Source organism: Onychomys torridus, chromosome 1 (assembly GCF_903995425.1).
Source record: "Onychomys torridus chromosome 1, mOncTor1.1, whole genome shotgun sequence".
NCBI classification, from domain to species: domain Eukaryota; kingdom Metazoa; phylum Chordata; class Mammalia; order Rodentia; family Cricetidae; genus Onychomys; species Onychomys torridus.
Window position 1 is genome coordinate 42,266,613 of NC_050443.1, and position 27,372 is coordinate 42,293,984.

Genomic DNA, 27,372 nt, shown 5'->3' on the forward strand with positions numbered 1-27,372 from the left:
GTTAAATAAGCAAGAGACTCCAAGGTAACTAAGGCATGTTTTGAAAGTCATCACATGTGCTGTCAGTTCCACAGAGGGAACAGAATATTTAATCACCCACCTTTGAACTGAAAATGAACATGTTTCTGGATGCATTTCTGTTCCTGCATCTGGAATGGGGGTAGGAAATGCCACCTTCAGGAGCATTTGGAGCCACCAGGTGCTGCATGGTGAAGCCTATCCCCCATTCAGACGTATAGTATATTTAGTCATTCTAATGGACATGGAGTGTGGTTCCAAGGAAGAAAGTAGGCTTAGCATGTGTGAGGTTCCTGGATTCAGTTCCTGGGACCAAAAGAATCAAATAAAAATAGAGACACTATAGGACCAAAGGGAAAATGCTCTTGTCATAATTTAGGCCAGTGCCTCACTTTTCCTAATGCCTGGTTTAGCCAGTTGTGGTGGCACACGCTGGTAGGATTTGCTGAGAGAGGCGGAGGCAGGAGCATCACGAGTTCAAGGCCAGCCTAATGTCTGGTTTAGCTGGAAATTACTATGGTAATTCATAGCTTTGGCCCTCAAGGATCAGTTATATAGTTTTAAGAATCCTTACAACTTAGTTTTGGGTTGTTTTAACATTTGCTTTTCCCCCCATCTTGTTTTCCTTGTCTCCTCTTCTTCTTTTTCTTTCTTTGAGAATTTCTTACAATGTATTTTTATTATATTAACCCCTCCTCCAGCTCCTTCCATAGCCACCCCACTTCCCTACCCACTCAATTGTTGGATGTCTTTCCGCTACCCCATTTTAAAACTGATCAAGTACAATTTTTGCTGCCCATGTACTGATGGAGGTCTGGCCATCACTGGAGCGTGGTCAACTTAGCAGGGGCCACACCTTTAAAAGTGACTTTCCCTCACCTCTCTGGGAAGCTATCAATGGGCAGCAGCTCCTTAGCTAGGGGTGGGACTTCATGGGATTTAGTCTGACTGCAGCTTATATGTATTTCAGTTTTCTGTTATTCCATCATTTGCTCTTTAAAAAAAGTGTGGCTCCAATGCTCTGTTGTTAAACTTTTGAACCTTTAACAATATTATGCACACAACTCCTTTTTCTTTTCTTATGCTTGTTAAGACTTTTTAGTGATTTGGATCATGAATCAGTCTATTATTTGCTGAGAAAGATTCTTTTGGGTTAGACATATGACTTGTATATATAAACTTTTTTTTTTTTTTTTTTTTTTTGGTTTTTCAAGACAGAGTTTCTCTGTGTAGCTTTGAGCCTTTCCTGGAACTCACTTGGTAGCCCAAGCTGACCTCAAACTCACAAAGATCCGCCTGGCTCTGCCTCCCGAGTGCTGGGACTAAAGGCGTGCGCCACCACCCGGCCTTATATAAACATTTTTATGGATACAAGCCAGAAGAATAATCTCTTAAGTAGCCAAGACTGTGAATTAGTGATTCTCCTGCCTCTGCCTCCCGAATACTGGGATTACAGGCTGGGCTCATTATGCTAGTCCTGAAGTGGCTTTCTTACTGGGGCATGGGTGAAGGAGACAGACCCAGTTTTATGCCGGGCATCAGTGAGCCACTTGCTCCTCTGAGGCACTTATGAAGAGTGAGGGGTCAGTAGGATTTTTCTCACTTGACTGAGCAGCTTCCCCTACAGGTGAGGGTGAGGTTTGAGCTAAAGTCCCCAGTGAAGACCATTGAAGATTTCCTTCGGAGGTTCACGCCCAGCCGCCTGGCTTCCGGCTGCAGCAGTATCGGGAGCCTGACCACCAGTAAGTCAAGCCACAAACCTGGATCTGGTTTCCTGCCCAGCCTGTCTCAGGACAACATGCTTCTCAGGCTGGAGGAGAAGCTAGACCAAGTAGCACCAGCGATTGCCAGCAATGGCTATAGCAGCCAGGCGGCCCAGGCGGAAGGTTGGACCGCAGAATGCACTCCAGAGAAGTGCCCTGGGGAGCAGGCGAAGCAGCAGGAACGGGAGCTGCGCTATGAGGCCGAGAGCCCGGATGAGGCTGCACTGGTGTATGCAGCCAGAGCCTACAGCTGCACGCTGGTGGACCGACTTCACGACCAGGTGTCCGTGGAGCTGCCTCACCTAGGCAGACTCACCTTCGAGCTGCTGCATACGCTCGGCTTTGACTCCACCCGCAAAAGGATGTCAGTGGTGATCCGACACCCGCTGACTGACGAGATCAACGTCTACACCAAGGGGGCCGATTCAGTGGTCATGGATCTTTTGCTGCCGTGCTCCTCAGGTAACCAGCCTCCTCCTCTCCTACAGCACCCCAGAGTCAGGAAGGGCATTTTGAGAAATCCCACTCAGCTGAGTAAAGTTTCATTAATCTTTTCTGGAGTTCAGGCCCTTTGAGAGAATCCCAGGGTTCTAAATACCAAGGTTTTACACTGGTGTGCCTGTAGGGGGCTTTTGCCCTTTGACCCAGCCCTCTTAGGCCCTCTAGCATAGTAGAGTTGGAGATCACTTGGGAAGCATCACACTTTCAATATATCAGCAATGAAGATCGGGACACTTTAGATGAGAAGTTCTGGAAGTTTCCTTCTTGCTGTAGATCTGGGGCAGCTTTGAGTTCTAGGCCACGGTGGTCAGCCTATTGTAAGGCTGTGTAAGAGTAGACTGTGGTCACAAGAAATGGGCCTGCCAGCCTCTTTCCTCCACTCTCAATGGGTCAAGCAGCCTCTTGTCAGTCTCTCTCTATTGCTTATGAGTTAAAATGTGGTTTTAAAACCACAATGCAATTGATCATCAAAAGAGGTTGCAACTGTGTCCAGCTAGAAATGCTCCTGACCTTCAGAAGGAAAGCAAAAGCCATATTGTAAAGCCAGTTTAGTTTTCCCTCTGCTAGCGAACCAGTGAGAACCAAGGAGTGAAATCACCTCTGGGAGTCAGGAGGAAGGTGGAGGCTGAATGTTGCTTGTGGTACAAGTGTTCGAGTCCAGGCTCAGCTGCTTTACCGCTGTAGTCTTCCTAACTTGTCATAGTTTGCAATCAGCTTGAGTACCACCTACCGTGAGACTGTTTAAAGAGTTCTTGATGCCCATAACAGCAAACTTGGGGCAGGATGCTATTAATGAAGTGACCTTTCCATTCCCAGATAAACTTTATTCTTATTCTTGAGTCTGATTTACATCTACATGAAAGAAAGCACAGAGAAGGCAGTTATCTGAGCAGATTTCCTTCTACTCCTATGATCACCTCTGTCCTGTTTTATAATGGCAATAATTAAAGGCAGGGTGATGGAGGGTCCTATCTGAAGGAAAAGGGACTGTATGGAGAAAGGCATGTGGTGGGAGTGGAGGGGAGATTAGAGAGGCAGGGGGACAGTGATCGGGATGATGCACTTTATATATGCATGGACTTGTCAAAGAATGAACTCATTGGCATGGGGGGTGGGGGAAAGGACAGCTGAAGCAGCCTGTCCTATCCTTGATGGAGGGCAGTAAGCCCTGCAGAGCTGTTTAAGGAAACATACTCCATGGAAGAGGCCACAGCTATGCCACATGTATGCTCTGTGCCAGTACGTGCGTATTTTCAGATGTTTAGAACATCTCAACTGTATAGACAAACCATAAAGAAATTGAATACTAACTCTTGCAACACCACCTGCTAGTCAACTTTACATCACTACAACAAAACACTTGAGCAAATCAATCTATAAAGAGAAGGTTATTTCAGCTCAGTTTAGAGATTTCAGTACACTGTTGGTTGACCTTCTCACTCTTAGGATTGTGATGAGGGTGTCATTGTAGGCTTAACTTAGTGGAACAAACCTCTTATCTCATGGCTAGGAAGCAAAAGTGGAAGGGGGTGCAGTCCAAGTCCTACTGACCTCTTTGAAAGCATATCCCTGGTGATATAATGACCTTCCATCAAGCTTCTGTCTGTGGACAACATCCACCCTGCTCCAAAATAGGGGGCCACGCCTTTAATACATGCCCCTTTGGAGCATTCAAACTTCATCACCATTGTTTTAAAAAGACATTTTAGTGCCCACAAGTACTAAGGATATCTCAAAAAGAGATGTCATTAAATAAAGTAAACACGATGGACTGTTTGCTGTCTTATTCCTCGTTTTCCCCTAATATGCCATAGGGAAAGGAGCATTATCTGGGGCACTGTCAGGACATTCATTAGTGGGTGAGGAGGGAACCGGCAGAGGACTAGGGATGGTGGCTGCTAAGTGTGCCTAAGGATTTTCTTATGCAGCATTGCAAGGTAGGAGACAATCTACCCTTTACAAGACCTATCCAGAACCAACTGGATAGGACAAGGTTGGGGAGCCTACACCCTCCTTTGGGGAGACTTAAAGCCCATTCCATTCAGTCATGTAGCCCTAACACAGGGTTGGCCACACCCGTGTGCCTTGTTCTTCTCTGCTCCCCACTGTGGGCCTAAGGAAGAAACTTGCCATCTCCCGTTAGCAGCAGATATGAAGAGCAGAGCTCAAAATCTCTTACCTCCTGGAAGGCCCGGGGAACGACAATTATATCTCATATTCTCAAGTGCTGCATAGCAAGTAGGGCAAATAAAAATAATTTGTTAGTGTGCATTTGCACCTTCCTCTGGGAAATACAGCAATTGGTTTGGATAGGAAAAATGTATGAGTGTAATGGGCAAGTTAAGACTGAGACAGTGTAGACACTGGTAAAAGCAGCTGTAGCATAGCACTGGGGACACTGTGAACTCGCCCACCTGGACACGTGGCCATGAAAAAGTGAGGCAGGTGTGGAGAAGAGCAGACTTGGTACAGATGGCTAGGTGCAATCAAGAAGCACCACGTAGTGGCCATGCCATGCCACTTGCGCACAGATGGTGATATTGGGAGGGTACACAGGTCTCATAGCTAGGTGTAACCCACCCACTTTCTTCAAAGAGCTCACAGTACTCTACCAAAAGCATCATGAACTAGCTGAGCAATAGTGAATATGACAGTGTGGGAGGGGCCAGGTGGCATTATCAGCACATAGCCAAGTCTTTGTCTTGCCTGCCATGATGGGAAGCTGTATAGTGCTGGGTACAAAGCACTACTCTATCCCTGTCTTCACAGACCTCTGTTCAAACACCAGGTCCAGATGTCCTGGCTCTGTGACCCTGGATGAGTCATTCACTTTCTGTGTGTCAAAGCCTACGTCTCAGGAAGCCCTATACACACTGGCTCAGTGCCTGGTATGACGTGGACTGGCAGCGTAAGCGGGGCCCCCTTCCCGCTCCTCTGTCTGCTCTCTTCAAAAGTCTCTTGCCTGTGGTTTGGGGGAGTCACCACTTTGTAGAGTCTGCTCTGCCCTTTTCCTTAGATTAAGAACGACTGTGGGTTCACTGTAGCCCACTGTCCAGCAAGGGCTCACATGCTGCTACCCAGTACATAGGTAAATGATTTGTTGTTGTTGTTTTCATGAATGAGTGGAGAATCACCTTCCCCTTGTTTCCTGCCTTAATAAAGCCCAATTCTTTATTAGGAAAATATAATTTCCAAAGTATAATAGAAATGACACGTAGCACTTTGTAAAACCACACATTGAGATCAAGAAGAGAAACTGCATACTCCCCTTGGGGCCTCTTAGTGTTGTAAGCAGCAGCAACCGCCGCATTTTCCCAGTGTCTGGCTGCTTGCAGCTCTCTTAGCCCTGCTGTGTGTGGAAGTTGGTAAGCATGCATACCATCTTTCCACACTGGCCAGAGCTGTCACTCTGGTACTATGTCTGCCTCTCCAGGGCCCGCCCTGGTGCAGTCTCAGCATCCTTCTGTATGGAGCCCTCAGTGAAGGTACTGGCAGCTTGCTTCCACTTCTGGGTACACTAGTTCCATTACCTAAGGAGCTGAACACCAGACACAGAATCCCTTCCATTGGTAGGTAGGTAACACAGGACATGGATTGCTGTAGAATATCAGAAAGAAGAGGCTTTTGCATGACTGACCTCACATGCCCTGAGAATGTTATGACAAGTTTGACTGCCTTATACTGATATGTCATCATATCAGTGATGGTGTGAGTCAGCACCCCCTCCCAGCCTTGGTCCCAGATAGGGGCAAAATAATGGGGGATGCACACCCTGTTCCACACTGCAATCTCCTTAGACTCCCCAGATCCTTGGTAATGGTCCTTGTGCAGCTTGAGTTTTTCCCAACATCTTGTATCTTCCACCAGACTGCAGATCAATCCCAGCATTCATAGAAACAAGTCCTCCAAGCTCCAGTACTATGTCTTTTCTCTGGCTCCCCTACCTTGGTGCTGTAGGTATCTCTCATAGGAAGCTGCTTGACAATGTAGAAAAGATTTCTAAAGAGTGGTGTAGTCTTGTGTCCTGTGTCTGGGGTGAGGGCAGGCCAGTGAGCAGTTTTTGCTGGGTAGGGAAGTTGCTCTTTTCTACCAGGCCCTGTGTAGATAGTCCTTCCATATCTCAATGTTCATCCACCCTAGAAATGGATGCCTATGGCCAGCCCTATCTCCATCTATTCCAAACCTTGAATGACCTAACCTACTTAAATTCAAGTTGGCTTTGAGGGAGGGTGTTTGTTTGTTTGTTAGTTTTTCAACAACTGTGGTTGATCAGTCACTGCCCTACTTGCCTCTTTTACTGATCCATCTACCCCTTCCTCTCTAGAGACAATAGAAGAGCTTGGTGGTTTGTATTTTAATTTTCAAAGTTTAAACAGTGACCAGAGACCCAGGAAGCTATCAAGAGTGATGACATATCAATATAAGACAGTCAAAGTTAAGATGTCTTTGAACTTATCTTTCAGTAAATTTAAATACTGAAATAATCCAGGACAACTCTTTGTGTTCATTAATGACCATAAGAGGCCACCTTTAAGTAATTAGCCTGCCAAAACATTTCAATGCCATAAGGTTACTGTTTGTTTATGTTCTTCTTCATACATGAGGGTAATTCTTACCCCAATTGTCAGCCTCCTAAATGCTTTGTCAATCTGTTGAATTGCTGGCCAGGTCCAGCTCGTCATGAGGTGGGTCTAGATGTCTCATGGCTCAGGATTGTCAGAGTAAGAACATACAATATATAGAATGTTCAGTTACACTTAAATTTCTAATATAATATAGAGCATATGTGTGTGTGTGTGTGTGTGTGTGTGTGTGTGTGTGTGTGTGTGTTTAGTAAAAGTATGACTTATCTACTACCATTTGGACATCTTTTACCAACAGTGGGGGGTGTTGTGAAGAGAGAAATGAGACTTTGTCTGGGTTCAGTTTTTCATAAATAAGTGTGTATACCCGCCTCTATTAAGTAGACTGTATTAAAACATGCCAAGTCACTTTTGATGAAGTTTCGTTCTCCTGTGCTTCTCAAACAAGGAATTTTAGAAACAAGCCCAAACTTGTGCTTTGGTGAGTTATTTTATGACAGTAACAGCTGGCTGGCTTTTAGTTCTGTGACATTGGCACACCATTTGTAATCAGTGTGACAGGCAACAGGCAGGCAGACCCTCACTGCGGCACTCAGCTGGGCCACTCTCACTGGTTCTGCTCGTATCTGACCTAGATGATGCCAGAGGAAGGCACCAGAAGAGGATCCGGAGTAAAACACAGAATTACCTCAACCTTTATGCAGTGGAAGGCCTGCGTACTCTGTGCATTGCTAAGAGGGTGAGTGAGGGCCCCTCAGGAGGGTGAGTGAGATGCATGTTCAGGAGGGTGAGGGAGGGGTCCTACAGGAGGGTGAGGGAGGGCCCCTTCAGGAGGGTGAGTGAGATGCATGTTCAGGAGGGCGAGGGAGGGGACATACAGGAGGGTGAGCGAGATGCATGTTCAGGAGGGTGAGTGAGGGCCCCTCAGGAGGGTGAGCGAGATGCATGTTCAGGAGGGTGAGGGAGGGGTCCTACAGGAGGGTGAGGGAGGGCCCCTTCAGGAGGGTGAGTGAGATGCATGTTCAGGAGGGTGAGGGAGGGGTCCTACAGGAGGGTGAGGGAGGGCCCCTTCAGGAGGGTGAGTGAGATGCATGTTCAGGAGGGCGAGGGAGGGGACATACAGGAGGGTGAGCGAGATGCATGTTCAGGAGGGTGAGTGAGGGCCCCTCAGGAGGGTGAGCGAGATGCATGTTCAGGAGGGTGAGGGAGGGGTCCTACAGGAGGGTGAGGGAGGGCCCCTTCAGGAGGGTGAGTGAGATGCATGTTCAGGAGGGTGAGGGAGGGGACCTACAGGAGGGTGAGTGAGGGCCTCTTTAGGAGGGTGAGCGAGATGCATGTTCAGGAGGGTGAGGGAGGGGTCCTACAGGAGGGTGAGTGACAAGCTGCTTCAGGAGGGTGAGGGAGGGGCATCTTCATGAGGGCACACATTGGCAACTGCCCATCCCAGGCACAGCACCCAGTGTAGCGCTCAACAGTGTGTGTCTCCATAGGTTCTGAGCAAAGAAGAGTATGCTTGCTGGTTGCAGAGCCACATAGAAGCAGAGGCATCTGTGGAAGGCCGTGAAGAGCTCCTCTTCCAGTCTGCAGTTCGCCTGGAGACGAACTTGCACCTGCTGGGTAATTAGCTTTCCAGATGCCTATTGTACAGAGGAGTGCTGTTTGCAGGAGTGAATAGTGACATGGCTGGTTCCCTGGCTCTGGACTGTGTTGAGCTTGTCTGGGGAACCACCTGGCTTTTAGCTAGCTTGTTCCCAGGATGGAAGGAACATTTTCTGCATGCTGTGTCCATGGAGCTCATAGGTGCCAGGCACTCCAGGTTCGCTGTCTTCATGCCTCCTTTAAACCTCACTTTCCAACAAAAATGGCGATAAGGAACAGGCCTTTTGACAATAGCCATTTGGAAAGATTTCAAGCCCCTGGCAGTCTACATGAACATTCATGGAAATGCTGAGTTTTGCATCTTATAAATTATTTCAGATTCATTTGGGATGAAAAGAAAATGGTTCATATTTCCTTCTTCATCCCTATTTACATCTAATAAAATCTAATTAGTTATTAGGAAGACATTAAGGTACTTATTACTTGGGTACCTATTTTAGTATTTAATTTTTCAATATTTGAACATCTCATTAAAATAGTGAGTACATTCAGTTGAGTATCCCATGGCTGTGTGTGTGATGTGTGCTCACTAGCTGTGTAATGTACGTACACCTCATTTTGTGAAATATTGGTCAGAATCCGCTGGGATTGCATAAAGCTCCAGAGAGTTCATCTTTTCTTATTTAACAAAGGATGCATTCCCTTGTCCTCATTTCTGGGCAGAGGGATTAGGAAATCTATATTCCTACTTATACAGATCCCTTAATAGTAGTTACTGATAATATTTAATAGCATGATGTGCTCTAGACAGAATACCACTACACACTTTGTCCACAGTGTCTGACAGACCACACCTTACTCAGAAAGCCACAGGATTGGAACCCAGAGACTTAGTGAATGCTATCTCTGATAAATTAAATGAAACCCCTCAAGCAATTTCTGCCTATTTCACACCACTGATTTGATTACTGAATTGGAACTGCTCTCATAAGGATACCCCTGTCTTCAGAAAGCCAACAACAGCCAGACAAGATGATGCACACCTGTAATTCCAAGATGTAGGAGGTACAGGCAGTAGGATATGAGTTTGGGACCATCCTAGGCTACACAGGGTAGTGGGGGCAGTCTCAAAAAAAGGAAAAAAACAATAAAACAACATAAAAACCCAGAAAGGGCTTCTCTGGAATGTTCCTTATTGATGACCATAGTGGTAAGAGACAGGGTGCTGAGCTTATTCTTCTGGACCACCTGTCTATTTTCTTTGATCCCAGGCACTCCCCCTTCATGGTTGAGGTGGTGAGGTGGTGTTTCTCCTGGACAGTGCTAACTTCTCAGATGGAGTGAAGTTTGCTGCCTGGACCACCCTTGTGGTAGGGCCTGGACCCACTCTAAAGCACTGCAGATGGTATCTCTTCCCTTTCCGAGTCATGAAAGCACAGCTGTGAGCAGCTTCACTGCCCCTCCCCACCATCCTCCTCAGCGTGGAGTCCTGGCTTGCTTATCAAGTCCAGGCTCTGCTACTTACTGGCCACGGAAGCTTGGACACATTCCTCAGTCTTTGCCTCCAAGTGTTCTTATCTGCTCTGGGGGTGGGGGTTGGGGGAAGGTGGGAGGAGGAGACGGCAGGAAGCAGGGAGTGTGGTTTGGCCAAGGGCTCTTGTACTCAGCCACTGGCATGCTGATGAACCCACACCTGAGATGGCCTGGCTGGTCTTTTTTCTACAAATTGTCTCTAGAAGAGAGGCCTCTGCCACTTCCCAGTCTTTGTGCCATGTCTCTGTTAACATACGTCAAGTCAGAACAGCCCTTGAAGAACTTATTTTCACACTAAAGGTGAAATCAACTCACCTTTTGATCTTTTGTGTGAACTTATGGTAATAGGCAAAATCCAACAGTCGTTACCCACTTTCCACCTCCGAGCACCTAGAAAATTGGTGTTTGAAGTGATGGAGCCTAAGCTTGAAAAAGGGCCACCTAGCACAGCTTCATCAAGGGGCAAGGAGTTCTGGAAGTTTCCCGAGACCTCACTGAGCAGTTTATATCTTTAATATTCTAAGCCAAATTTCTCTTTCTAAATCTTTTTATTTAGGTGGTTATGTTAAACAACCTAAGAGAACCACAAATAACGTTTTAGCAGGAAGGGTCACCTTCATACTGTGTTCTTAAACTGCTCTTTCTGGGTAAGGAAAAAATAATTCAGCTGTATCATTCTGCTCATTTACCCCAGAATTCTTGCTGGTTCCTCTAAATGTCATCTGAAACCACTCATTTCTTTCCCCTTCTATCAAAATCCACCTGGCACATGGTTATTCTAACATGGGTACATGGTAGAGTTCAGAACTGAACTGGCGTTTCCATGCATCATGGTCCTCAGGACCCCTCCTCCTGCCCCTTCCTGGACTCATCTAAACATAATCCCCTTCCAAAGACCCCGCCTCCTAACACTGTCACACTGGGAATTAGGACTTCCATTTTCAATCTGAAAGCATTGGTGGCAGCTGGGGACACAGACCTGCAGTTCATTAGCAGTGCCCCAGCACAGGGAGCTTGAAGTAGGAATGGCGAGGAGCCTCGGCCAGGGCTGTAGCTTAAGAAGTCATGGGATACAGTTCAATTTTCGAGACAGGAAAGCAGAAAGCATCTTACCAGAGTGTCCTCAGATGAGAAATGAGGGCAGACTTGGGCACATTTTAGCACTGAATACAGGTTGATTATTCTTCATCCAAAATTCTTAGGCTAGGAAGTGTTTGGGTTTTGAGAGTTTGTGCTTTCTTGTACATGCACAATGATAAATCTGGGGACTATGACCTTGCATTTTGTATACCTTCCACCTTATGCATAGCCTGAAGGCAATTGCAGACCCTTCAGACCCTTGTGTTTTGACTATTATCTATCACATGAGATCATGTTAGATCTAAAAGTTTTCTGGAGTATTTCAGATTTCATCTTTTTGTGGTTAGAGATGTTCAACCTGTTGCATATTTTCAATGAAGTCATGATGATGTTGCTTAGAAAATGAATGAGTCTTTCTCCCCACCATTAGTTTGGATAACAAATGGTTGACATTGAATTTCACGCGTGGAAACTTTCTGGAGGATAGGAGATGGGTAACTACTAAGACTTTCCTTTTAATCCCTTGGGCATATAACGATTTCCTCCCTCCATAGTCTCTGTTCTCAGAGTATATGAAAAGTTAGCTGCTTGTTAGCCAGAAAGATTTCAAGGTACACTTTGGTGGGTGTACATAATAGTGTTTGGTGACTCACACTTGTTCCTCCTACATATTCTTGACTGAGTCATGGCAACAGCTATGGTAAGCGTCCAGCACAGTCCTGGAATGATGAATCATTTTAGCTTGCTTCCAGAGGGACGTTTTGCCCCTTAGTGTCATCTGGCAAGTGAGCCCCAAGAAAGTCTTAGGTATTTGGTAGCGCCACGTCTATCTTTGGTATGTTTGGTACATGGCATTTGTATGCCATCAGGAATTGTGAAGAGGGACTCACTGGAGCTGTCATACATTTAACCAGGTGCCACTGGAATAGAAGACCGCCTTCAGGATGGGGTTCCTGAAACCATCGCTAAGTTACGCCAAGCCGGCCTGCAGATTTGGGTCCTCACAGGTGACAAACAAGAAACAGCCATTAACATTGCATATGCCTGCAAACTGCTGGACCATGAAGAGCACGTCATCACACTGAATGCTGAGTCTCAGGTATATAGATTCCAGAGAGGCTGTGCCCTGTTCAAGGATGACCTCATATCTTGTAGGATTCTACGACAGAGCTCTGTCAGCAGGCCACTGAGGCTTCCACCTCTGGTGGCCACAGTGAGGAGCATGTTTACCCACTGCATTCCCTCTTAGCATGTGTACTGTTTCTGAGACTTGGGACATTCTTATCATCGTCTTGTGAGATGTAGACTTTTCTGGGAATTCTTTTTTTTAAATATTTTATATTTTGAGATTATAATGTAATTACATCTTTTCTTTCTTCCTTTTCCTCCCTCCAAACCCTCATTTTACCCCCTTCCTTGCCCTCTTTCAAATTCAGGACCTCTTTTTTCATTAATTGTTGTCACATACACATTTCTCCTGCTCTCAGCATTCCTTAGTTGTCTGTAGTTAATTTTGTAGGATGAGGTCTTCAGGGCTTACTTCCATCTGTGTTAACTTATCTTTTGTTGTCCTTTGGAGCTCATGTTTAGGCAGTCCTATTGAGAAAACTTCATGGATGTAGCTCCTGATAATTCCAGGAGAAACAATCTCACAGCAAACTTTCTGTTCCTCCTGTTCTTATGATTGGTTTGCCCCCTTTTGCCTATACTCCCCAAACCTTCAGTTCCAGAGTTGTATTGTAAATGTATCCATTGATTGGCCGTGGTTTTCTGTAATGGTCTCTGGCTGTTGCAAAGAGAAGTTTCCTCCATGAAGGATGAGGACTACACTTATCAGGCTAGACCCTAGAAAAGGATGTCTTCTGGATGGAGAGGTTGGATCTGGGATTTCTTAATACCAAAGGAATGTACATCTGGGTTTTATTAGTGCCAAGTTCAACTTCTTTTTCCATATCACTGGATTTTTTTTCATGAGGTCTTATGTGTCTAGGATATGGAGCCAAGGCAGTGATCTATTTAGCATGAACTCCTCTGGTTTCCTCAACTGCTTCTGGGCACTTCTTTTGTTCACTCACATTTGTTTGGTTAAATCCACAAGTATGCAAAGGGTGTCTACTCCCAGCACCTCCCTGATCTAAGATCTGGTTCCTCCCATGAGTTCCACTTGAAATCTCTTCAGGCTACCCACAAGCTTCTTGGTGAAGCCCAAGACTCCCTCTGTGTAGATCCTCTCCTCAGGCTTCTTTAGGAGCTAAAAGCCATGATAACATCGATGGGTTGCTTTGGGATTAATGCTTTTGTATACTGGTTTAATAAAACTCTGACTGGCCAGTAGCCAGGCAGGAAGTATAAGCGGGATAAGCAGACAAGGAGAATTCTGGGAAGAGGAAGGCTGAGTCAGGAGATGCCAGCCCGCCATCCAGGGAGCAGCAGTAATGACACACAGGTAAAGCCATGGAAAACATGATGACACATAGATTAACAGAAATGGGCTGTGTTTAAGTGCAAGAGCTAGTCTGTACTAGGCCTGAGGTAATGGCTGAGCAGTTTTAATTAATATAGGCCTCTGTGTGTTTACTCGGGTCTGAGCAGCTGTGGACCGGATGGGACACAGGAAAACTAAGATTTTTCTGTGTCCCACCTGGTCTTTGTGTCCCACTCTGTGTGCCATTACATTCTGTTCCCTGGACAGTGGGCTGGCATCTCCTGACTCAGCCTTCCTCTTTCCAGAATTCTCCTTGTCTGCTTATCCCACCTATACTTCTTGCCTGGCTACTGGCCAATCAGTGTTTTATTAAACCAATGTACAAAAGCAATATCCCACAGCAATAGGTAATCATGGACTCCTTCTGAGTGCCATACCCAGGTCATCAGCTGTCCAGACCTCAGGACCCTGTCCCTGAGAGCCACATATTCTCTTTACTGTCATGATATTTGTGGAATTTCAGTGACACTTCCTCTCTTATTTATGACACTGGTGTTTTGTGTCTGTTCTTTGATTGCTTTTGATGCCAGCCTATCAGTTATATCAACTCTTCAAGAACAAGGTTTGGGCTGCTTTGATTTCTTTTCTCTGTTGGTTTATTTTCAGTTTTATTGATGATGATCGGGGTCATTTTCTTCCTCCTCTTTATCTTCATCTTGCTTTTATTTCCCTGTTCCCAAACATTTTTTCTTTTCTAATACAAGCAAAACATTTGTACCTCACAATTTTTGAAACATGTTTTCAGCTATATACAACTCAATATATTTTTATAAATATTTCTGATGTTTACTTTCGAATCTGTGGATTATTTCAAAGTGCTTTGTTTCATTTCCAAATACTTGGAGGTTGTCTTGTCACCTTTCTGTTACTGATTCCTAGTTTTATTCCATTTTGGTTAAATAATATTTCAATTCATCAAACTTTGTTAGCTTTTCAGTAACCAAAGGAATGTTCTATATTGAGATTGTATTGTATTAGGGGCAGCTGCTCTCTTCTCCAAAGTCAATGTCCTTCAGCTGATAAATGGGATGGTTCAGTTTTTATGTCTTAAGTCAGGAGACAGGACTTCCTCCTCAGTCTCCTTGGCTTGCTCACCTCTTCCCTTGTATCCAAAGCCATTGCTTTAGAGCAGGTCCACTGACGACAAACACTGTCTCTTTACTCAGGAAATGGCTTAACTGCGTTTCCTTCTGGACCCATATCTTCACTGAATACGGAAGACTGAAATGGCAATTATTTTCTTCCAGTACTCTAAGCATATTCCACTTCCTTCCAGATACATGGTTTCTAGTGAAGTCGGTGCAGTCCTTGAACCCCTGCTGCCTAATAACCAATGACTGGTTTTGTGTGGCTGCTCCTGGGAATTTTTTCTTTGCCATTTTTCTTAAGCAGTTTGATCACATGTTTGTGTTTGTTTCAAGCTGACTGAATTCTATCTGTTATTGTCTCTTTACTACTAAGCCTGTATAGTGATGATTTTAGAAAATAAACTCCATATATAGAATGGTTTTATATTTACAAAAATGTTTGGAAAAGTCTTTGGAGCATTCCCATATCATACCCAATTTCTCCCAATTAGCATCTTACAGGAGCATAGAGCATTTGTTATACCTACAAACTAACATTAACACATGATCTAACAAAAGCTCTTGCTATGTAGATTGTCTTACCTGACACCTGCCATCCTGTTTCAGAATTTCACATTACATCTGTTTGACAAAACTCTCTTGAATGTTCCTGACTTGTGACAGTTTTTCAGACTATCTTTGTCTTTTGTGTCCTTGGAGTTTTGAAGAAAACTGATAAAACTGTTTATAGACTGGTTTGATCTTAGATTCACTTGATATTGTTATTATAACTAGAATAAAGCTATGAATGTTGTGTGGAGGGCATGAGGTATCATTATTTTATCACATTGTATAATCATGCCATCATGTTGTTGATGACCTGGTGTTTGCCACTTGTATTCATTTTATGAGGACTACAGCACACTCCCCCCCCCCACCTGTTTCTTTATTATACTCTTTGGAGATAAGTCCCTGTGAACTCACACTTAAGGAGTGTGATGCTGCAGTCTACCTCCTGAAGGACAAAGATTCTACATAAAGTATTTAGAATTACATTCAAACTTCTACATAATCTTTCTGTATATGGCTTACAATCTTCCCCAAAAGCTGTTTTGCTATTGATTTCCAGAATGCTAATGCTTGCTTGAAGCTTTTCTCTGCTGGCTGCTTTAATGTCCCTGTTAGACTAATCCAGTGTCAAAGTCACCTTCTGTCCTTTGTGCTTTTACGCAGGAGCTAGGATGTCCTGGTTCTTCTGGCACTGTGAGCTTCTGTCATGTGCTTTATGGGTATTCTGTTATGACTCTCACCTTTTTTAAACTTCTGGAGTATGGAGTGTTAGAAGCAGGCTATCTACCATGTTGGATTTGGAGCTCAGGCTCTGCTCAGCCTCTGGTGTGTGGTTGACTCACCCTTGGTCTGCTTCCAGTGCCAGCTTTGAATACACATATTTCTCTTTGGAAGTCAGTTTAGAGCAGGGGTGGTGGCTGTGCCAGAGTATCATTCTCAGAGTGTTGCTGTCCCCTCAGGATTATGCCCAAGTGTTCACATCATATAGTGAACCCATGAATTCATAAATAGTATTTTAGAGCCAGCTAAGGCATCTCTTTTACCATCTTTCTAATACTTCCTAGTTTCTCAAGAGTCCCCTTTTCTGTCCTCTGGTGAGAAGGCCAAGGTGTATGTTACTCCTTTCTACTTCCTGTTTTCCTCTTCCTCCACCTGCATGTGGAGCCCAGGCATGTCAGGGCAGAGAAGAAAGGCAGTCATTATACTGCTATCTTGACACCGCAGTGCCTGAGACAAGAGGCAGGTTCCACTCCTTCTGAATCTTCATCCCTACATGGCCCTGTTTGCTGCCAGCATAGCAGAACCCATGTGACGGGGTCTAGGAGAAGACAGGAAAGTAAAGCAAGCAAACAAACGAAGCAGAGGTTTCCCAGTGTCTTATTTGAGCATCGAGAGTGCTATTCCTCCCTGGTACAGCCAGAGCCCAGGTTTCTCCCAGAGCTGCTGCTCTCTGGCATCCACTTTCAATTCTTGGAGACCTTGGGCCATGCCAGAGGCTTCCAGGGTGAAAATGGAACATTTGTCACCCTTTGGGGTCCTTTCCCTATCCGAATGCTAGTTTTCTTCCAGAGTTCACAAACAGCTGCTCTGTGCCCCTGGCCAGATACAGGATCTGCATCAGGGGAGAGACTGGATGGGGTGAGCCTGCTTCGTTTCCCCAAGAATTAGCTACGTCAGTGCTTTGTAGTAGGACCAGGTACCTCATGAGGTTTCTACATCCACGTTCTTCTCAAGTCTTCCCCAGTTACCAGCATGTCCCCCTCCGGCAGAGGTTTCTATCTCCATTCACAAGTGGATGTTCCCATATGTGACTGGTGGCAGTGTTCATATCCAGGGGCTTGCCTTTCCTTCCAAGTCTTCCTAGGGGCACTGGCAACCTCTTTTCAGACTTATTATTTTTCTGAATGTAACAGAACAATAAAGTATTGATTGGACACAGCTGGTTGTCCACAGCATACTGCAAGGAACCAGGCTCTAGTGGGTTGTCTGTATGCAGAAGGACAGGAGCCTTTCAGACTTCTCTATGTGTGTTTATGCTTGGGAATGAGCTCCCTCTTTGGTTTCTGGTTCCTGCCCTTGAAGCCTATTACTATCCAGGTTTTCCTTCTCTCTGAAACTCAGATCCAGTTTGGGAAGGGCATGGATAATGTAATTGGACCTTTTTTTCTTTCACAAGTGGAAATGGAGAATTTAGAGAGAACATTAAAAATTATATTTATTGACTGATCCATAAAAGGCTTTGAAAGAGATTTGTGCACCACCATTGATGGATCAGTATGAGGCAGGAAGGTTTAGGTAAAGGACCTACAGAACTGTAGAGACACACAGGTTGAACCTTTGGCCTGAGCATGTAAGGTAGAGGAGTAATGCGCCCACACCTATGAAGGTGAACATGCTCCATATCAACTTCAGCACAGCTGCATTGGCAAAAAAGTATAATCCAGTGGAAGCTGAGTTTTTTTCTCTTCTATGCAGGAAGTCCTCCTCTCCAGCTGAACTTCCTTTTCTGGAAGTCTAAAGAGCCATTCATGACAGCCACATGCCCTAAAAGGACATCAACTTGGGGCATTGAGGCAGATAACCAGGGTCAGTAACATTACTGAAATACATTGCTTGTCAATTTCAGGAAGCATGTGCAGCTCTCCTGGACCAATGCCTCCAGTATGTGCAGTCCAGAATCTTCCAAAGCACTCCTGAGAATACTGAAAGCAATATGAGCGTGGGGTTCTCTTTCAACCCAGCCTCCACATCCACTAGCTCCAGCCCCAGCCCAAGCCTTGTGATTGATGGGAGAAGTCTGGCCTATGCCCTTGACAAAAGCTTGGAGGACAAATTTCTCTTCCTTGCCAAGCAGTGTCGCTCTGTCCTCTGCTGCCGGTCAACCCCTTTGCAGAAGAGCATGGTGGTGAAGCTGGTCAGAAGCAAGCTCAAGGCCATGACCCTGGCCATAGGCAAGTATCTAGGCCAATACTATAGGGCCTGACCCTACAGCTGTCTTCTTCAACTTCTCCCTCTCAGTGTGGCCTGAATTTCTGATCCTCTTCCATCTAACAACACTATGAAACAAGAGAAGCCATATTCACTTGTTTCCACTTACAGTATTCTACCCAATGTGGTAGAGTGGAACATTCCAGACATAAAGCATACATCAGCTAGCTCTCTCTCTCTCTCTCTCTCTCTCTCTCTCTCTCTCTCTCTCTCTCTCTTCCTCCCCCACAATAAAGCTCTAAAAGGTAACCATGGCTCATGACTCCAACACTCTCCTCCATCGATTTAACCAACAGGCAGAGCACTGTATACATAATAAATAAATATTTTAAAAAAACATACATCAAAGAGCCATAAGATAAGGTAGCAGACATAAGTGCTATTACAAGATCAGCAACTGCTAACATTAGATGACAAGCTGGAATGTAGGCCAATGCTTAGGAGACAGGACTTTAGATACCTACCTGTCCCACACAGTTCAGCCATAGTGATGGCCTTGTGTTCCACATGTTGACATAGCAAAGGACTTTTTCAAGGGCTTGAGAGCTTTGAGTTGTCACATTCCTCTTGGGGTCAAGGTTTTATAATGTTCTAGGGACCCAGGCTGTACCAACCAGAAGCCTCAGTTACTCTTCTCAGCTGAATTTGTTGACTGTTCTGAGACAAGCATCTCATTAAATAAATCCATTTCAAGACAGTACAACTTTGTATCATTTAAAGACAGTATCTAACCTTATTTTTCTTGTGGGCACCCTTAGCTGAAGAACTTTCTAGATTCCCCTCCAATGACAGGGTGTTGGTCACTTAACACATTCTTAGGGAATCATCTCTTCCAATTTCTGAATTGGCTATAATCTCTAGCATCCATTCAGCCACTTCCTGGTGAGGGCCAGGAAGGCAGTAACTCTCATAACACCAATTATAAATATAACCCACTTCTAGGAAGTAATTGGCTCATTGATAAAGTATCTTTACCAATTAGTCAGTCACCTATAATGACAGTATCTTTTGCAGAAAGTCTGGGGTATTACCTGTTATCACCATGGGTACTTTATCTGCTACGAGAAGTCAGCATTAAACGTGAGACTCTGGTAGCCATAGTCTGCACACCCTAAGAGTTATGGAGATCCTTAGTATCCACTAAGGAGAATACACATATGGACGAGGACACATGCTTAGGAGACATGAGCAGAGTGTTCACCATGGCTCCCCTGGTCCAGGCTGAGGGAAGATAGCATCTCCCTTAGAATGTCATGTCGTTTCTTGGACCACATGTTCCAGTCTTAGGAACCCAGCAATTTAGACTCAGAGAGTCCTATTGTGCATGATAATTCATTTTGAATAGGGGCATTATAGGACGCTATTGTTTCACAAAATTTTAATTCAACAAATACTAATTGATCATCCATTGAGTTTAGCCCAATAAAGAACAATAAAAATCACCTGGGGCACACCTGGGAACCCAAGCACTGAGGAAGTTGAGACAAAAAGATTACAAATTTAGGGTCAGCCTTAGGGATACAGAATAAGCTCAAGGCCATCACAACAAACTCAGACCCTGTCCCAAATAAAAAGTAAAATAAAACAAAGAAAAATAAAAAGTAAAAAGAGGGGCTGGGGATATAGGTCAGTGGCGGAATATTTGTCTGGCATTCAAAATCCCTAGGTTTGGTTTCTAATATGGGGGCAAAGTGGAAATAAAAGGGATAAATTATAACCACATTGTGAGTCACTCTGACTTTTGTATATCTACATCTGTTGTTTTTATAGCTTGGCATGTCTGCTATGTCTTGAGCTATTCTAAGCCTAATTCCAAGAATGGCTACTATTGTCCCAAATTATAATGGCTATGTCAGTGTTTTGACATCCCAAAGATGTCAAGGTCTCTGACTTTCTAACATTCACCAGTCAACAGCTTGATGGTTCAATGGACATGTTCTTTGCTAGCCTCAAGGAGCCAAAAAGTACATATTGGTTAACTCCCTGAGGTAATCAATGTGCACAAAATGCTGAGCAGAACTTAACCTGTTTGATTTCATAAGAAAATTGCTAAGGTGAGTGTGAGTTGGAGAGGTCCTGGTGTCCAGCTGGAGGGGATGAATAACGGCAATACTGATGAGGATGATGATATTATTGTGCCATCACATTAAGGGCCTTTTTCTAAGCATATCCTGACAGTATAGAACCCAGTGAATAAAATGGTGGCTCAGTGCTGGGACAGCTTGATATGACTGGCAGGTCCATGTTGTACTGTGCCTGATTCTGCTCTGCATGTCTCAAAATCAATGATTCTTCCTGCCTGTGTTGTTTCCAGGTGATGGGGCCAATGATGTCAGCATGATTCAGGTGGCAGATGTAGGCGTGGGGATCTCAGGCCAGGAAGGCATGCAGGTAAAAGACCAATTGGGCTGTCCTGTAGGACCAAATGGCCCTCATTGGCCTCTTATTCCATCATAGCACAAGTTATCCCAGCCTGTCTCTGGGCTTTAATGAAGCTGAAGGATTTGCCTTCGGTATGGGCCAGTGCTCACCTTCTGCTAAGCCAGTAGTAGAAGGTAAAGTGGACAGTCGTTCTGTTAATGAAGCCACATGCAATAAACGTCTTTGCCTCTGTCAACACAAGTATATTTGAAGAAAGAAATCCTGACTCCAAGAGGCAAGGTGAGTCATTGCCTCCCCTGGCCCATCCCAGGAGGCATTTCTGTTTACTCTTGTTCAACAGTAACTATACTCTGTAAAAGCTGCCTTGTGACACTGTTGGGACCTGAGCTCACTCTGAAGATGGAATGTAGCCATCCTGACTCCCATGGAAGTTCCGTCTGTGCTTTGCATTTGTCTCTGTGTCAGCTCTGAATGTTCCAAAAATTGAAAACACTAGTTAATTTAAAATATTCTAGATATAGTATTACAACTTCTAACACTTGAGCAAGTTTGAGTCACATTTTTTTAAACTTTAGTTAAGCTTTTAGGGAACAATTTATTCAGTGAGTTTTTAAAATCATAATGCTAATCACCATTTATTCACTGGTTGGATCACTCATTCAATCAAAAACTATTTATGGAACACTCCCTATGTGCTTGGCTGTACAGAGAACATTCATTTTTCTGGTTTGGTATTAAACTGCAGTTGGAGAGTAGGGCCCCTACTGGAAGTACAGTACAGTTGCCCTTCAGTATCCAGGGAGAGCTGCTTCAACCCCAACATCCACAGATGTGTAAGTCTCCCACATAAACTGGTATATTTGCATAAATCCTACACACACCCATCTATATACTTTATATAATCACTAGATGATTTCTTATACACAATGCAATGGAAACACTATGTAAATAGTAGTTGAGCTGTGTTGTTTGGAACAATTTCTATATTTTCAATATAGTTTTTACTGAATATTTGACATCCACAGTTGTTTGAGTCTGCAGATTCTATTCCCACAAATAATAAAAGGCTAACTTATACGCGTAATGGAACACCCAATTCTGAACCAAATGCATTATATGCTTTTTGATTCTTCAGTCATTTATCCCATTATCCATTCTTTCAAAAATCAATGAGACTGCACTATTGCCTGGCATAGACTTAGAAACAGACACCATTAGACATAGTCACCATCCACAGTGGAGTTAGCTTAGACACTCACTCAAAGAAGAGAGTTATTAAATAGGAAGGAAGGACACAGCTCAGGAGTGGGGTGCTTACCTAGCACACACATTGTGATCTCAGGTGCTGAAAAACAAATAGATTAGTATACCACAGTGTGGACTTTGGGGCTGTCTTTGGAAACACCCCCAAATGCTGAGAATTCCTGAGAAAGCTCACCTGGCTATCCAGCCATCTGCCTTTCCTGCCCACCCCAAATCCAGTGCAGACACAGAGCCTGTTCCTACGTAGAAATAGCCTCTGCCAATGCTTTCAGCTTCTCCAGCTGACCTGTTAGAGACGGGGTGGTGGAAACTGTTTGCTTTGTACCCACCTGTCAGAGCTCGGTGCCAGGGACTGTTCCACAATATGGTAGACCAGAGGAGGCCACATAGACTGAGTGTCTCAAGCACAGAAGCTCTGTTGTGCCTTCCAGCTCCTGGCCTGAGGTGGCTGTCAGACAGTGGCTGGGTTGGTGACCTCTGACCTATCCTGACATACCCATAGGGACTCAGTCCATATTTCTCACATCTGTGCTATACAAGAAGAGATCAGGATAGTATCCTCTCATTTTTCACAATAACATACAAGCAACAGGGTCATCACAAGAGGTCTGGCCATCTTGCATCATACATCCTCCATTACATATAACTTGAAGTGTGGGGTTGGGGATTTAGCTTGGGTAGCAAGCGCAAAACCCTGGGTTCGATCCTCAGCTCCAAAAAACAAAACAAAAAACAAAAAACCTGCAGTGCAACGACTATTCAATTTCCTGGGAGAGCAGTCCAAAACACAACTCCCAGAATGTCGGGATGTCTGTCCGATAAACATCAGTGGGTCATTGTTAGCTCATCTTTGAGATCTGGGTATAGTATAGAAATAAGTACCACTGGGGCTGGAGAAAGGTGAGGGAAATTCCATGCATCTCTAGGTTTTGAGGCTCAATAGGAAACAATATTAGAAGGGAAAAATTGAAGTCTTTTTAAAACTCATTAATCATATATCTCGTGTTAGAGGCCTTAAACGGTTCTAGAAAGTGGCATCCCTGAGAAACAGTGCTTATTGAGTGGTTTTTCTTTTTAACTGAAGGAATTAACAAGACAAAGCCACACTTAGCACTGTGTTTGAAGCGGGATGTTTTTCCTCCCATGTTTGTTTGCCTTGCCTTTGTTCTTCTCTGCCAAGTGGTCGGGCATCAGCAGTGATGCGATTTGCTTTCCTTTTCAAGGCTGTGATGGCAAGCGACTTTGCAGTGCCAAGATTCCGGTACCTGGAGAGACTGTTAATCGTGCATGGACACTGGTGCTACTCCAGACTGGCCAACATGGTGCTGTATTTCTTCTACAAAAACACAGTAGGTATTTGGCATGGGTCTTTAGCATTTTTCAATTAAAAGGCATACAATAACTGCTTTTGCATTGTATCAACTGCAGACTCAGTCAAGAAAAGAGGGACGTAGAAGGCCTCTGTGACAACCCTACCCCCAACACCCCCTAAAGGCTTACAATTTGTCAGATCGATGCCTGCATAAGGCCTGAAGACAACTAGGGTCTCCTGTCCACTCCATTCTTTGTGTGAATGTCTGTGATAGTATCCTGGTCTTGTGCCCTTTAATATCTGAAAACAAACTCATGGGAAATGAAAACAGCTGCATCTTTAAGGACGGAAGGTCTTATAAACAGCAGGCAACACAAAGAAGTTCATATATGACTGTATAAAGTAGCATAATGACAAGGCCAGCAATTTGTCATGGATTCAATAGATAGTAAGTTGCTAAAACTATATCTCTATCTGACCTCTGATTCTGTTCTTAAGTTCTCTACATCCTTGTGTTTCTTAGGAGTGTTCCTAAGGTGTTCCTTAGGAATAGTGTGTCCACAGTGGGATACTGATTTCTCTGCTGTAGGCAAGGAAGGTTAAAGCAGAAGTGTGTTCAGTGGCCTCGCAATCAGAAAATCACTTGATCTTGCTATATAGTTCAGACATTGAATGGTGTCTATCAGAGACACACTCACACCAGCTCTTGTACAAATCCCCAAGTGAGGCCTTGAACCTGGTAAGAAAGGGCCTTTCACACTCTCCTAGGCTTAGGGCAGATACACACTCTGCTAGCTAGCTTAATTGGTAGCTCCGTTTAAATGAAGATTCCTAGGCCAGATGCACTGTGAACATTTGTGTCTCTTCAAGGGGCTGTGAGTACAGGGCCCTTCCTGATCTCTCCCACGTAGTCCTCATGTTTAATCTCAGTTCTTTCATACTCCATAGGCCTGAGGAATGGCCCATAGGATCATCACAAAACTCTGACTCATTTGTAAGATTTCTAGACACTCTCCTGAGGGGCTGCTGGTTTGGGCTCTGCCTCTGGTGACTTGAGGCTGAGTGAACCAACAAGGAGAGAAACTACACTCCTGGGGAAAATGGCCTTCTAAGCTTGACCCATAAGTCTCACTGTCTAGACACCAGAACTATCTTGTGATCTACTGAAAAGATTCAAATAAATTAAAAGTTTTTTTTTTTTTAATTCCATATGAAAACCTCTAAGCTGATATCAGTACAGCTTTTTCTTGTGTTCTTAATGGTTCATTCTGGAGGCTGACACATCCTTTCCCATTCCTAACCTCTCCCACCCACTCACTTGCCTCATTTCCAAAGTGTCTTCTAACAAATGAATACAGATGCTTGCAACCAATCAGGAAATGGCTAATTGAGTAGATTTGGAAATCAATTCAGATTAAGCTCCACCTGGGACCATATCCAAAAACATTGTTCTGTTTCTGCCCTTGTGAGTTCTTTTCTCCTTTCTTTATACCCCAGTATTGAATAGCCAGCATGGTGAGGCCTCAGATACCCAGAACCTAGAGGCTCCCACCTTCTCTCTCCAGGAGTGAATGGCCCCTTTGGAGTAGGTTAGACTGGAGTACAGCCTCATTTCTTTCAGTCCTCAGTGCTCAGAGTAGGGTTATGTTGTGTTGATAACAACCCATCACAAGTTGAAATACTACAAATGAAAAATATATCTAGTACATTTAGGTCAACTACTGTCACAGCGTTGTTCAGAGCACACTGGAGCATTGTTGCCTTGTGACCAGCTAACTGGGAGCTTCTGCTCAAAGCCGCTGTCCAGCATTTCCTGAGAGAATAAAGCCCAGGCAAAGGTCCAAATCTAAATTCAAAGTTTTGCAGAAGGCATATTGCTTTCACATCATCATCTTAAACTTGAAAAATCCTAGATTTTTCATAAGTTGAGGACCATGTCTGTTTGACTTCTATGGGTTATAATTTTTTTTTCATCCCCCAAAACAGAACTATGAATTAAGGTAGCTCATCTCTGTAATTCCCAGTTCATGGCTGTCAAACTGAGAAGGTAGTGAGAGCAACATACTCCAAGCTTTCTAACATTTTAGAGGTAAACAGAGGCTAACGTGGCAGTCTGCCATGTTAATCTGTCCTTGTTGGAGAGCACAGGAGGAGCAGGAGCTGCCTGCCTGGTTTTCCTCATGTAAGATGCAGGGCTTTGTTAAGAGCATCCATCCACGTGAGCAGTTCAAGGGTAATCACGCCCCACAGGAGAGAGTCATTAATTTTAAGAATAAATTGGCCTTTCCAATAAAGAGCAGAGAAGAACAGTTTCTATAGTAACAGAGGCTCAGGAAGAAAGCTCTTTGGTACTATGAGGGGGGCTCTCAATTATCTAAGGATTTTTCTTCCTGTTCCCTTTGACTCCATTTGCTCTACTATGACTCAGAAGGCTGAGCCCACAGTGGTGGGTGAGTAAGAGTGAGCTGTGGGCGGAAGGCAGGGGAGCAAATCAATGAAGTCTGTCAGTGGCTGGTGTGGAGGGGGACATTGCATATTAGGAAACTTAAGTCATAGATGAAAGCAGTACTTGGGGGGATTTAGTCATAGCTTCCACCCACATGGATGAGCATTTTTTTTTCTGATCCTCAGAAGCCATTTTTAAGGCAAGAAACCAAGGTTAAGTTAAGAGAGGTAAAGTTAAGAGCCAGAGGCATAAAGCAACTCATTCAAGGGTCATGGAGAGCTGTAGCTCCAGAACCCAGAGGCAGCCCTCACTGTGCCCAGTGGAACATTCCTCCTCTTTACCACATCTCCTTTGGAGACTGGCCCCTAGCACCTTAGGCCAAGATCCATTTGTGTTAGATGTATTACTCATACTCTGACCACTTTCATATCTCAAACCTTAGTTTTCTGTAAATGTTAAGAGCAGCTTGAGCTTGAGTCTCAAAGGAAAGGAGGACATCAAACTAGGAAGAGTATGCCTCTGAGAATAGCCACAGTATTCCAGGGATCTCACGAATGCTTTGAAGACATCAACACCCACCCTGGGTAGCTCTCACAGGTATGGCCGTGGCATAGACGGGGGCCCTGAAGTAAAGAGGGTGATATGATCTATGCCAAATTACACAGTGAGTGTGAAAATACATTGCGTGCTAGTTTTGTATCACTCTAATGAAATAAATAAGTTATATGGGGAAAGTTTTTGTTTGGGGTTTTTGGTTTTGTTTTGTTTATTTGTTTAGATAATGATGTCAGATGTTTCACCCGTAGACTTGGCCCCATTTTCTTTGGGTCTATGAGGAGGCAACACACCAAGATTGGGACAAAGCTACTTAGGGCATGGTTTGCAGAGAGCCAGAGAATTGGGTTACCAACATTCTGTTTAAGGACATGACCTCATTGACGTAACTTCCTCTCACTAGGCCCTGCCTCTTTCAGCTTCCACTACCTCCAAATAGCTCTATAAGCTGGGAAAGAAGCCTTAACTCAGGGGCCTCTGGGAGGCGTTCAAGAGCTGAACCACAGTGTTTTACAACCCTCATCACACTGCCATATTTCCCATATAAATGCACTCCGGCCACTGGAACTCTCAGCGGCTGAAAGCAGAAAGACATTCTGGCTAACTCCCACAGCCGCCACCGAGCAGGGGGTTGACGCTCTCTGCTTCTCACTTGCTTGCCTTTGCTCTTGTGCTCATGTGTGTCTTCCTCTTATGGAAGGTGTTGATGAGTTTTCACTGTTCCTTTCCAAAAACAAGGCAGAGATGGGAGGACCATAACAGGGTTAGCCTGGGCTACATAGTTAAGGCTTGTCCCCTCACCCCATCTCACCCCAAAAAAGAGAGGAAGAAAGAAAATGGGGGGATGGGTTACAGATGTATCCTAGGGTGGGTATTTGGGAAGACAGAAAAAAGGAAGGCCCCAGGGAAGAAGCCACAGGCCTTCTTAAGATGTAAGCCATCCTGAGCCCCAGTCATATCTTGATCCGTTTCACACCGACCATCTCCAACTCTTCTGGAACAAAATCTCATCCCTCCTTGGGATGCTCTTGGGAATACCAAATTCCTGCTACTGGTCTCTTGAGAACAGCGGACTGTGGTAGAAGGGGATTGTGAGCAGGCCTGGCAACGACAAGGCTGAAGGCTTTCGGGAGAAATCACTGCCTGACTACTTAACTACACAAAGTCTCTGTGGGGATATTGAGTCCTTCAGATGAGTTTCTGCAGGGACAGCTAAAAAATAACCTG

General features: G+C 44.5%; 1 protein-coding gene across 1 annotated transcript in view; it reads left to right on the forward strand.

The window, feature by feature from the left end:
- Atp10a (ATPase phospholipid transporting 10A (putative)) overlaps positions 1-27,372 on the forward strand; it is a 168,318-nt gene that overhangs the window by 135,569 nt on the left and 5,377 nt on the right. Inside the window, 7 exon segments of the mRNA XM_036191110.1 lie at positions 1,646-2,243; positions 7,501-7,604; positions 8,356-8,482; positions 11,992-12,176; positions 17,826-18,150; positions 20,502-20,578; positions 23,056-23,181. Of these exon segments, the coding sequence (XP_036047003.1) occupies positions 1,646-2,243; positions 7,501-7,604; positions 8,356-8,482; positions 11,992-12,176; positions 17,826-18,150; positions 20,502-20,578; positions 23,056-23,181 (1,542 nt within the window).